The sequence below is a fragment of the Zalophus californianus genome, chromosome 7, assembly GCF_009762305.2.
Source record: "Zalophus californianus isolate mZalCal1 chromosome 7, mZalCal1.pri.v2, whole genome shotgun sequence".
NCBI lineage: Eukaryota > Metazoa > Chordata > Mammalia > Carnivora > Otariidae > Zalophus > Zalophus californianus.
Window position 1 is genome coordinate 66408679 of NC_045601.1, and position 11858 is coordinate 66420536.

The following is an 11858-nucleotide window of genomic DNA, read 5'->3' on the forward strand; positions in this document are numbered from 1 at the left end:
TAATATTTCCTATCATAGCACATTCACATATTTTGAGATCTTGTTGGAAAGTGTCATTTGAGCCCCGCAAAAAGTGAAACTTGGGTGGGGGCAGTTCTGGGTAACTCAGACCTTCCTCTTAACAACCAGTAGAATTTATACATCCCTAGACAAATATGTAGATGTACAGCCATATGCAAGTAAAATGGTTTCATAACATATTCCTTTTTCAAAACCTCTGGGATGACTTGAAAGTTTTTCCATCTATTGCACCCCAGGTGACCTTAATCGCTGCTCCTAATTACTGAATCAACTAGGAATTGTCATGATATTGTGCTCTTCATGCACCCCTTAATAACACATTGAATGTTCATGGGTGTTCGGGAAAACAATAAGCAAGTCTTTTGCAAAGCTTCAAAGGGCGCTTCTCTCTTACCTAGATAAATCACTTTGCCTACTAGACAATGCATATTATTATAATTGAACCTCAATCAGTAATATTTTTAATGTCCCTCTGGCTATTAGGTTATAAAAGCAATAGAAGAAGGTTATCGTTTACCAGCACCCATGGACTGCCCGGCTGGTCTTCATCAGTTGATGCTGGATTGTTGGCAAAAGGAACGTGCGGAAAGGCCAAAGTTTGAACAGATAGTTGGAATTCTAGACAAAATGATTCGAAACCCAAATAGTCTGAAAACGCCCCTGGGAACTTGTAGTAGGTAAGAAATACTAAGGGAATGGAATCTGGGGGACATTCAAATACTCACTTGAGCCATTTATCTCCTCGGTCCTAACCCAATGGCAAGTTGACATTTGTGTTAAACTATAAACCAGTGTGAAATTTATTGTGTTCACAGAAGTTTTGTTTTCAGGTGGCTTACCTTAAGTAAATTAGTGTTTAAACGAGACATGTTATTATTGTCTTTTGGTTTTCTTAAAAGTTATGGCAGCTATGACTGGCTGTCATTTTTAGAAGACTTTCCAAACTGGAATTTAGTGATTAGGTGGCATTTCACATTTTCAAGTCAGTACTATTGTTATGTGCGTCTTTATCACTATATTACTTTATCACTTTATTATTTTTGCATGCCGTATTTTCTTTGCTTTGAGTCATTTAGTAAAATGACTCTGTGAAGTTAAGTTATGACGGTAGCTCAGTATGTGATGAAAGAGGATTATCCATTAAAAGGAGTCCAAAACACTCCATCCATTCTCTGCACGTGGCTTTGCCCTGTTGTGAGGCTTACTAGAAATCCTTCCGCTCCAGCGGCCGGGTACACCTGGTGCTCCTTGCGCCCTGGCGGAGGAGCTCACTAGGCGCTAGCCAGGATGCAGTCAGTACGGCGAAGGGCACAGCATTCTCGACAGCACCACATAGTCGGAACAAGTTAGTCCACAGTTAAATGTGCTTCCTTTATCCCAGCTGCTTTTGGTGAAGCAAATGAACAAATAAATGTGGACTGATCACAAATACTGTTGGCTGTACTTTTTAAAAATGTGTGGGAAGACACATCTGGTGGTCGTCAAATCTAAATACAGTGTAAATTTTGGAGTTTGTAGTTACCTGGCTACCTTAGATTTGTATTGATTTGTCTGTTTATCTGTTACTGTAACACCCATTAGAATATGTCATTTTATTCTTTATACCCTTTATTTTTGTATGGCCAAGACATCCTTTCTTTCATAGTTCATGAAAAAAAATTGCTTTTCTGTTTCATTTGTATCTAGGCCAATAAGTCCTCTTTTGGATCAAAACACTCCTGACTTCACTACCTTCTGTTCAGTTGGAGAATGGCTACAAGCTATTAAGATGGAAAGGTATAAAGATAACTTCACAGCAGCTGGCTACAACTCCCTTGAATCAGTGGCCAGGATGACTATTGAGTAAGTTGAAACTCTCGAAATCCTATTTAAGCCTATGTTATGTACAATCCAAGCTTTATATCTGCCATATATTAAAGAGAAGTAAACCACAGAATTAGAGAGAAAAGCATCTCTTTAGTAAGTGCCTACTATGTGCCAGGTGTTTGTGCTAAATAGACCTTTGAACTTACAGTAAATTTTTAAACTCTCACAGCAATCGTTTTAAGTCAGCAGTTTTATACACAACAAGCACAGGCTCAAAGAATGTATTTTCCCAAAACTGACTTCAACTAGTAAGTGGTAGCTCATAGCCAGTGTACTAAACACCACACCATGAACCTTCTTCTTTCTTTAACCCTGTATCATTTAGGTGCCTATTCATTAAAGAAATTCTCTCCATTGCAAAGGAGGATTTCTTTCCCCATGTTTGTATGACATGAAAAATTCAAAGCTTCATACCCAATGCCAAATGCGTTATGACATCCACTATGACATCCACCTTTCTGAAGAGGTCCAAGGCAGCTTAATTCAATTAACTATAACTAAGAGTTTAGCTTATGTTTTGGAAGGTGTATGATTGACTCATTTTTTTTTTTTTTAACCTGAAGAATGACCTCATAAAACAACTTTGGAAATTGCCATGAACTGGAAGTGAAAAGAACTAAATTTTCCTTCCCGGATCCCTCACTGACTATGTGGTCTTAGGAAATCCACTTAGTATCTCCGAACATCAGCTTCTTTGGCTGCAACATACCTCTCACGGGCTATGAAGTTCCTCTGGGTCAATGTGTTTGAAAATGGGAAACAGTTTTCAAGGTTCTATTAGCAGATCCAGCTTAGGTACTGTTGTGCGAAGGGTTTCACATTTTTTCAGCTGAGAAGGCCAGCACTCTCCTGGCACATCAGGAGGTGGCATCTCTGTGAAGTTAAGCGTGTGCATGCCATCTTGTTTGGTTTCCTTCCTGTCACCACATGGGAGAGCTAGCATAAGTATATCTCATCTCTCCAAAGCAATCTACTTCCCTGAAAAACGAGGATCCTCAAAGTCTTATTAGACCACGATTATGAAATACTACGCTATGGTACTGTTGCTGTATTTTAGGCCTCTTGCAAATACCTAAGCTCAATCTTCCTGGCTATTAGGAAAAGTTAAAGTGCATACACAGACACAGTTAGTTGATGTCACATTTAAGCTATTAAACATAGTATTGCACATTTTAGAAAGTGATTTTTTTTTCTAAAATGTAGTCAAATGATCAAACTGAAACCGGAGTTGAGTATGCAACCAATAATATGCTCAGGATTACCACATAATAATGAAGCTCAGTATAAATCTTTTGGTGATGGTCGAAGATTCTTGATTTACTAGAACCCAAGATGCTTATATTTGTACTGTATCCTATTGTAACCATTAAAAATTTTAAACTTCACTTAGGTTCAAGAATACCTTTCAAATAACATTTCCTGATCTTACCTTAAGAATAATTTTAAGACTGGGCGCCTGGGTGGCTCAGTCGTTAAGCGTCTGCCTTCGGCTCAGGTCATGATCCCAGGGTCCTGGGATCGAGTCCCACATCAGGCTCCCTGCTCAGCGGGAAGCCTGCTTCTCCCTCTCCCACTCCCCCTGCTTGTGTTCCTGCTCTCGCTGTCTCTCTCTGTCCAATAAATAAATAAAATCTTTAAAAAAAAAAAAAAAAAAAAAAAAAAAAAAAAAAAAAAAAGAATAATTTTAAGACTTTGAGAGGTATGTTGCAGCCAAAGAAGCTGATGTTCGGAGATACTAAGTAGATTTCCTAAGACCACATAGTCAGTGAGGAGCCAGGAAGGAAAATTTAGTTTCTTTCACTTCCAGTTCACAGCAATTTCCAAAGTTGTTTTATGAGGTCATTCTTCAGGTTAAAAAAAAAAAATGAGTCAATCACACACCTTCCAAAACATAAGCTAAACTCTCAGTTACAGTTAATTGAATCTAATTTCGTATACAAAATTTCAGATCAGTTTTAAAAATAACTTATGGCAAATTGAGAGCCTGAGCAGTTAGGTTCTTGGGAAGGAGCACGCTGATGAAGTTTGCTAGTCTGACCCACTGCAGGAATATGATCATAATACCCAAGACCGCTAAGATAAGGTCCATTTGCCTAAGATAAACAGATGATTTTAATTAAAGAGCTGATGACAGTTGAGTGCCAAATAAATCCTTTGTAAAGTAACTACCAAAATACATTTGTCTTTTTCAGAGATGTGATGAGTTTAGGGATCACACTGGTTGGCCATCAGAAGAAAATCATGAGCAGCATTCAGACTATGAGAGCACAAATGCTACATTTACATGGAACTGGCATCCAAGTGTGATAAGCATTTCTCCCTCATGAGGAGATTATGGACTGCGAGAGAACAGTACTGGCCTTCGGTATATGCATAAGAATGCTGCTAGAAGACAGTTGATGTCCTGGGTCCTTCCTACAGTGAAGAGAAGATTTAAGAAGCACCTATAGACTTGAACTCCTAAGTGCCACCAGAATATATAAAAAGGGAATTTAGGATCCACCACTGGTGGCCAGGAAAACAGCAGTGACAATAAACAAAGTACTACCTGAAAACATCCAAACACCTTGAGCTCTCTAACCTTTTTATCTTATAGACTTTTTAAAATGTACATAAAGAATTTAAAAAAGAATATATTTGTCAAATAAAATCATGATCTTATTGTTAAAATCAATGAAATATTTTCCTTAAATATGTGATTTCAGACGATTCCTTTTTAAAATCATTTGTGTTTATTCTTCATAAGGACTTTGTTTTAGAAAGTTGTTTATAGCTTTGGACCTTTTTAGTGTTAATCTATGACACATTACTACACTGGGTACCTTCGAAAGAATTAAAAAAAAATAAATTAAAAAAAAACACATAGCATGATTGAAGATATATCTCTGTCAGAACATTGGTATCCTTTTTGTGCCATTTTATTTTGTTTAATCAGTGCTGTTTTGATATCGTTTGCTAATTGGCAAGTAGTCAAGAAAATGCAAGTTGCCAAGAGCTCTGGTATTTTTTAAAAAGAAATTTTTTTGTAAAGATCAGACAACACACTATCTTTTCAATGAAAAAAGCAATAATGATCCATAAATACTATAAGGCACTTTTAACAGATTGTTTATAGAGTGATTTTACTAGACAGAATTTAATTAAAAAAACGCAAATTGTAGGTTTATGACTATAAAAAAATTGAGGCACTTCATCTAAAGAGTGTTGGTGAAGGGAAGTCTCTAAGAGCAAGAACTATCCAGTGTTATCTAAAATTTAATCCGAGCACATCAAGATTTTTTCCAATATTGAGACATTAGGAAATTTAGGAGAAGTAGTTGACATATATTTTATATCCTATTCTGTTTAATGCAGTCCAAAAGCAAAAAGAAAGAAGTTTTACATTAGAACTCTGAAGCAGGAGAAAAGGGGCAGTTCACATTTTCACCTTTCAAAAACAAATCGGCTGCACAGAATATCACCACTGCAGTTTTTAAAAAGTCTTATTTTGTGAAGCTGATGTAGAAGACTTATTAAAGGATCTGTTTTTTTTTAAGCTTTATTTATTAAACCATATTATTTGATTACTGTGTTAGAATTTCATAAGCAATAATTAAATGTGTCTTTATAGATATTTCAGGAATGTATACATATTGTGAGTAATGCTTTCAAAGTTACGAAAATCATGAACTACCCCAGAATTGAACTGTTGTACTTCCAAAGAGAATTGGGCTGTTTATAATGATTTTAATAGAGAAAGATCCCAGGGATCGGTCATAATTGGTCTTGTTTGATAATGTGGGCATCCACAAACAAACAAATAACAAACAAAAACCTGTAAATGTTCCTTTGTAAAACTTGTAAATTTTATTTATACTGTCTTGTTTTGTACACACATTTCTCTGTAGTGGGCTCTGAATACATTGAAAATGCACTATATTTTTCTATTTTACTTGCAGAGCATCACAAAAGAACAGGTATTTTCAGTGCTACATAATGTGTTTTCCCACATTTAGGACCAAAGATGGCTATAGAAAAACTCAAATGGATTGCTTCCCAAACCCCTCCCCACCCTTTTTTTTTTTCTTTTAAATCACTGTACAGTGTTATTTGATATTTTAATTTATTTTTCGATTGACTAGAAAAATCACTTTAATTTCACTAAAATGTTTTTTGTCCCTAAGGAAACATAATCTGTAAGATAATTTTAATTAGCATAATACAGTCACCTAGACACTTCCATTTGTAATCTTTGTAATAGACTGTAAATATATTTTTGGAACTATAACACAATGTGCTTGAGGGTTATTTTTCAGTGTCTGCAGTGTATACAAGTGTTTATACTAAGTACAGCACTTTACAATTCTAATCAGTAGCATTGGCCTTTGAGAGAATGAGTGAAAGAGTTTGAGTGAGTGTTCCTAATTCCGTTTGGATTCTAAACTCACTAATAATGAAGTTCTTTTCCTGTTCATAGCTTAAGGTGCTTATTTTTTCTATTAAAATTAAATTAACAAAAAGCCATTCTAGAAATAGAAGACATAGTATGGTACATGCAAATGGTGTCTTTCCTGCTTTTTTCTAGCACTAGATTTATAGTTGAGTAGTCTTTCTTGAGTAGAAGGGCAGAATAAAAGTTTTTTTGAGTTTTTTTTCAAAAATAACTTTTTTCTTCAGCAATATACCTCATCTGCCTTAAATTTTTTACAGCTCTTTACAGGGAAAGGGGAGTAGGGATGGGAAAGACACACAGCACAATAGGAAGTGTATGAATACATCACTCTCTCGTTCGTAGGTTTCTTTTCCCAACCAACGTTATGATTTTGAAATACATGTATGTGAAACAAATATTCAGAGAAAAAGAATTAACATTGTAATGCTGATTGTAATACTCTCTTCCAGAAAGAGATGAAATGGTACAACGATAAGAATGTACAACTTGCACCTTGAAATCATTTTTTGATAAATTAGTGCTCAGGGGAGGAAAGGTAGAAAAAGCGAACGTCAAAAACAGAAGTCAAAAATTATAAAAATGCAAAAGGAAATGGCCTCCTTGCTTTAACAGAGCCACCTTTTTTAAAATGCTGTCTTCACACTTGACTTGTGTTTTGCATTCAGTACTGAAATAAAAGTAAGTTTTATTACATCTGAATCTAACATTTTCTCAGCAATCGATCTGGGCCTTGTTTACTCGAACTGGTGGTTTATGCTTGTCAGAGCACTATTAGTTGAATCATATTGTATACTTATGTAATCTACATTAGCTAGTACTATTTAGGACTATATTTTAATTGCTCCTCTTATCTGTGTTTTTTAAGACAATTAAAATGGTGTAATTCACCTCTTTTTTTTCTTTTTTAATTTAGGTAATGCTGATATTCTCCCTTTTGTTTCCTGAGTGGCCAGACAGTGCTACTCGCTGATGTGCATGTTCAAATAAATTACCGATGTGTATTTTTTTTGCTCTATGTGGAGAAATCATGGGGAACTTGGGCGAGATGTGCTTTTTGTTGGTTGAATTTGTCCCTCCTTGCCTAAGAATTACTACAGGGGTCATCCTTTTATAAGGACAAACTGCTTTTGAACAGTGTCTTCAATGTATCAAGCACAAATAACTCTTTCTTCAACACGAATCATAAGTCTCTTTTTACCAGCTTAAATAATAAACGAGTCTATTAGACAATGTAAAGAAAATCCTGTCTCCAATCATTGGCGGGTTCCTTTATGTCCCTTACTCACTTATTTTCTTACACAATATCATGAAAGGAGATGTCTAGAGTAAAGGTTTCATTGAAATATTTCAGTGGACCAATCAGAATACAAAGAAAATTAATAGCCACTGATTCCCTTCATCCTTTTGCACAGTGACTTAATTCCACTCTAATTATTACAGAATAACAAGTTAAGACTGTATCTTCAAAGAGCCCTACTATCAAATATTTTAGTTAAAACCTTTATTGTTCTTTTTTTTTTTGAAACTGCAACTACATGGTACTAACAAGAATATTTGCGTGTGAAAGGAAATATTTTGTCATCAGACCCTGACAAATACTTTAGACATTTGATATAAAATGGCAACTTGGGGAGTTTTGGCATTTAAGATGCTGCAGGATGCAAACAGAGGATCCGGAGCAAACGGAAAAGGTGATAAACTGGTGGTCTGATTGGATTGTTTGCCATTGACCCTGACTCAGTGATCATTCTAACTTGTCCCTACAGCACGGAGAACAAAGCACTCCCTATTCTGCAGCATCACCTTTTTAAGCTCTACAAACTCTTAACAAACATCTAAACATGTTTTCAAAAATGAGAATAGATTAAGACCATATGAGGTGCTATCACTGCTTATCCCTTGTGATGCCAAGGCTCAGTCTAGGCTGAGCCAAAACACAAAGTTTAATCTTGAAGTCTGGGCTGTCCCTGGCTATTCTACAGGCAATGCTCTTGAGATGTTCACACGGTGACAATTATATAGCTCAAAACACCGATGGGCAGTCACATGATCTCTTAAAGGACTGGATTCATAAGCAGTACAAAAATATGCTATCCTACCAGCCCGCGTTTCCCTGCAAAATTGTAAAGCTATTAAAGACACACAAGTTCCATCACTAGGTAAGAAATAGATGTGAAACTCATGGTGATCGTCAGTAACAATTTGTTGTTGTTGTTGAAACACTTTTAACTCCTCCTTTTACGACTTGTTTTGCATTATTAGCTGCAGTGAAAACTCAGTCTCAGTTTTGAGGAAAGCTGCTGAAAGGAAGACATGTAAAGCAAAAGGGTGATCAAATTCCTGAATGCAAAAGATCATTAACTAACTCCTGATACTAACAAATGAGAAAAGACAGTGCACGGTGACTGGCAAAGGTCCAAGCTGCCCTGAGGGGAACACCAACCTCTTGGCTTATTGTCAGTGTCCCCTCAATACCCCTTACCTCGCTGCTTTTCCTGCTCTGGCTAGTACATCTCAGCCTGAAGAATACAGGCAGGAGAATATAATATTTCAAAAGGAATGCTTCTGTGAGCCTCATCAGAGTTAAGTGCTGTAAGGGGATATTTTTTTCAAGTTCAGTGATTGAATGTAATTAAATCTATAATTAAACAATAAAAGACCTCTTCTGATGGACCTTGAGGTTGAAATAAATTTAATTATTTGATCTAATTTAATTGGACCTATTGCACAAAGTTTGGTAGGTAGCAATAAGTAGCTCTAGTGTTCTGTAGGTATGTAACAGCACTGGGAATTCTTTACGTGTGTAACAGTATTAAGGATTTCCAAATTTCCAGCATTTGATGATTTGGAGATAGTAGCAAGTGAGGTGTTGTCTATTCGAAGCCTCCATAAATAGCAAATAAAGCTCAATCAGATATAACCTGCAATATATGTATCATCATTTCAAGTATCCCAGGTTTCTACTGCTGAAAATAATTCTTGTGTCCCTTTTGAAATTCACAGCCTTTAATTAAGTATATTTGTGGATTTTATATCTAAATGAAGAATGCACAATATATTTTAAAATGGGTGGTTATTCATAGATCTTAATTAAAGACGCTCATGCACACATTTGTTTTTTAAGTAATGTTGGGTCTAGCATAGTAGAGAACAAACCTATACCATTCAAATCTCACCATTCCACTATGTAACCAAAGCTAATTAAAGACAATGACTGGGCAACAAACTCTAGTAAAACAAAGAGAGAAAACTAGACTATAAGTGTAGAACGAGTGTTCAGATAAGTCACATGCTCTTAAAAATATTTTGCAATGCATAGCAATGAGGCAAACAACTCAAGAATGGTTTTTAAGGGGCGCCTGGGTGGCTCAGTTAAGCGCCTGACTTTGGCTCAGGTCATGATCCCAGGGTCCTGCTCGGGAGCCTGCTTTCTCTCCCTCTGCTTGCCACTCCCCCTGTTTGTGCTCTTTCTCTCTCTCTCTCTGTAAAGTAAATAAATAAAGTCTTAAAAAAGAGAGGAGAGAGAGAGAATGCTTTTTAAAAGTGAAGTGAATTTGCAGACACTTCCTACATTGCTAGGATAGACTCTGCGGCAAATGAAAAGAGAAAGTCGTAAATTTAACCTGATAGCCTTCTGTCAATTTGCTAGAGAGGCACACGCTGCTAACATTAAAAACCGGACAGAATACGAGGCTAAAATGTGCTCTTTCCAGAGGAAAGAGATCCACACGTTTCTTCAGCTCTGACGTTTGCAGAAGTGTTTTCAAGGCTCTACTGGGCAGGGGATCTGCTGGCTGTGCATTATTGTAATTCTATGTTTTCACTAGATCTTTGTTAGTTGCACACTGAGCTCCATGTGTATTCACCAGAACCCAACTTAACAGACAAAACAACCACCACCACAACAAAATACAATAGGGACCTGATGCCACAAACAGACCTGCTGAGCTCTACCTGACAAACGCACCGGAGTTAACGCATGGGCTGTTACTGCTCATTCAATGACAGCACTCCTCCCAAAAAAAATGCCACCTGTTAGGTCAGGTCTGGTGTGGGGCCAGCCGAACACGGAGCACCTAAATGTCCTCTGATCTCCTAACAAAACAAAGCCAGCAAACACCAAATAATACTATCCTTCAGATTTTGAAGTGTGTATTAAAGGCAGGGATAAATTACAGGAAATGGAGAGAGGCAGACAGGAGAAGCTGAGTTTAATGAGAGCGACAATGCAGAGCTAGCGGCATTTCTGACCAGAAAAAAGGCTGTGGTGGGAATGAAGTTTGAGGGACCACAGCCCGGCAGTGGTGCCTGACATATGAATTAATTATTCTTTATTTCTGGATCAGAGCCACAGAATATACTCTATGCCTCCATACCTTCGCTCTTCATTTTCACATTCCCTCTTACTTTTCTAAATGGGGGAAATTCCTCTCTTCAAGACACATCTGAAAAGTCCCTTCCTGCAAGTCTTCCCTTTCTGACCCCCAGGAGCCAGAATCCTCGTCCCTGTGCTTTGCTTACGCTGCTGTGCTGTGGTTCTCCCCCTGTGCTCTCTCAGATTCTTTGCACATGTGTCTCTCTCTCCCACTGGACCAAGTACTCTTGGAGGGCAGAAGCCAAATGGAAATCTTTGTTTTACATCCTGGGGGACTTAGCAGTTTCGGGCACTCAGTAGACACTCTATAAATATTTTAGAATCCTTGAAGTGCAAATTAATTCAAATGGGTTTCTTCTTAAAAGGTAGTGAGGATCAGGAGCTCTGAAGGATGAATGGGGTGCAGTGAAGGTGGTATTAAACTGGGTGTTGAGGGAGAAAACTAATTTCAGAGCATGGATGGCTGCCCCTGTGATAGGCTGGGGCAGCAGGGACCGCCCAAGGGACCCCGCAGAGGAGCACAGAGATGGAGACATGGACCAGTGTGAGATAAGGGAGGCGGAAGGAGCTGGTTAGTAAGCAAGACCAGGACGCACGAAATGCAGGATCTTCCAGCTGTTGGAAAGGAGGAGGTATGCCTGGCGGCAAAATGCAGAACAAGATTAAAGAGGAACTTGAAATCAAGCAGAAAAAATTGGACTTGATGAGAGAAACAATGAAGGGCGATTTACCAATATCTTGTTTGATGAGACAAAGGCATGGCAAAAATGTCTTCTTAAGGAACAGTAATCTGCAAAAATGAATGAGATGTGATTGTGACTAATTCAACATCAGGCTTCGACAAGAGAAAAGAGTGTTTTTCTCCTTCTATAATGAAAACACCCTTCACCCCAGCTCTCAAACTCAAGACAGGGTCAGTAATTCTACAGCTGAGTAAATATATTATAAAGTTGACTTTTGTGAGCCAGCCTGTAAGTCTTCTTACCATTTACATCATGAAGAGGCAGCAGTGGTAGGTGACAGCAGAGGGTTGGGAGACAGACCACCCCCTGGGACTCATTCTTGTCACGACAGGTGCAACATGGGGCAAATGATTTAATTTCTCTGTTTCCTTCTTCTTATCTTACCTGTAAAATAGACATAAATAGTACCCACTTTAAGAGT

The 11858-nt window shown here is 37.5% G+C and overlaps 1 protein-coding gene across 4 annotated transcripts in view; it reads left to right on the plus strand.

Annotated features, from left to right (window-relative positions):
• EPHA7 (EPH receptor A7) overlaps window positions 1-5401 on the plus strand; it is a 166963-nt gene extending 161562 nt beyond the window's left edge. For all 4 annotated transcript variants that reach the window (XM_027603119.2, XM_035728635.1, XM_027603117.2 and 1 more), the window contains exons 15-17: window positions 505-698; window positions 1708-1863; window positions 4080-5401. In XM_027603119.2, coding sequence (XP_027458920.1) covers window positions 505-698; window positions 1708-1863; window positions 4080-4194 — 465 coding nt within the window. In that variant the 3' untranslated portion in view covers window positions 4195-5401. The remainder of the gene's footprint in view (window positions 1-504; window positions 699-1707; window positions 1864-4079) is intronic.
• The last annotated feature ends 6457 nt before the right edge of the window (window positions 5402-11858 follow it).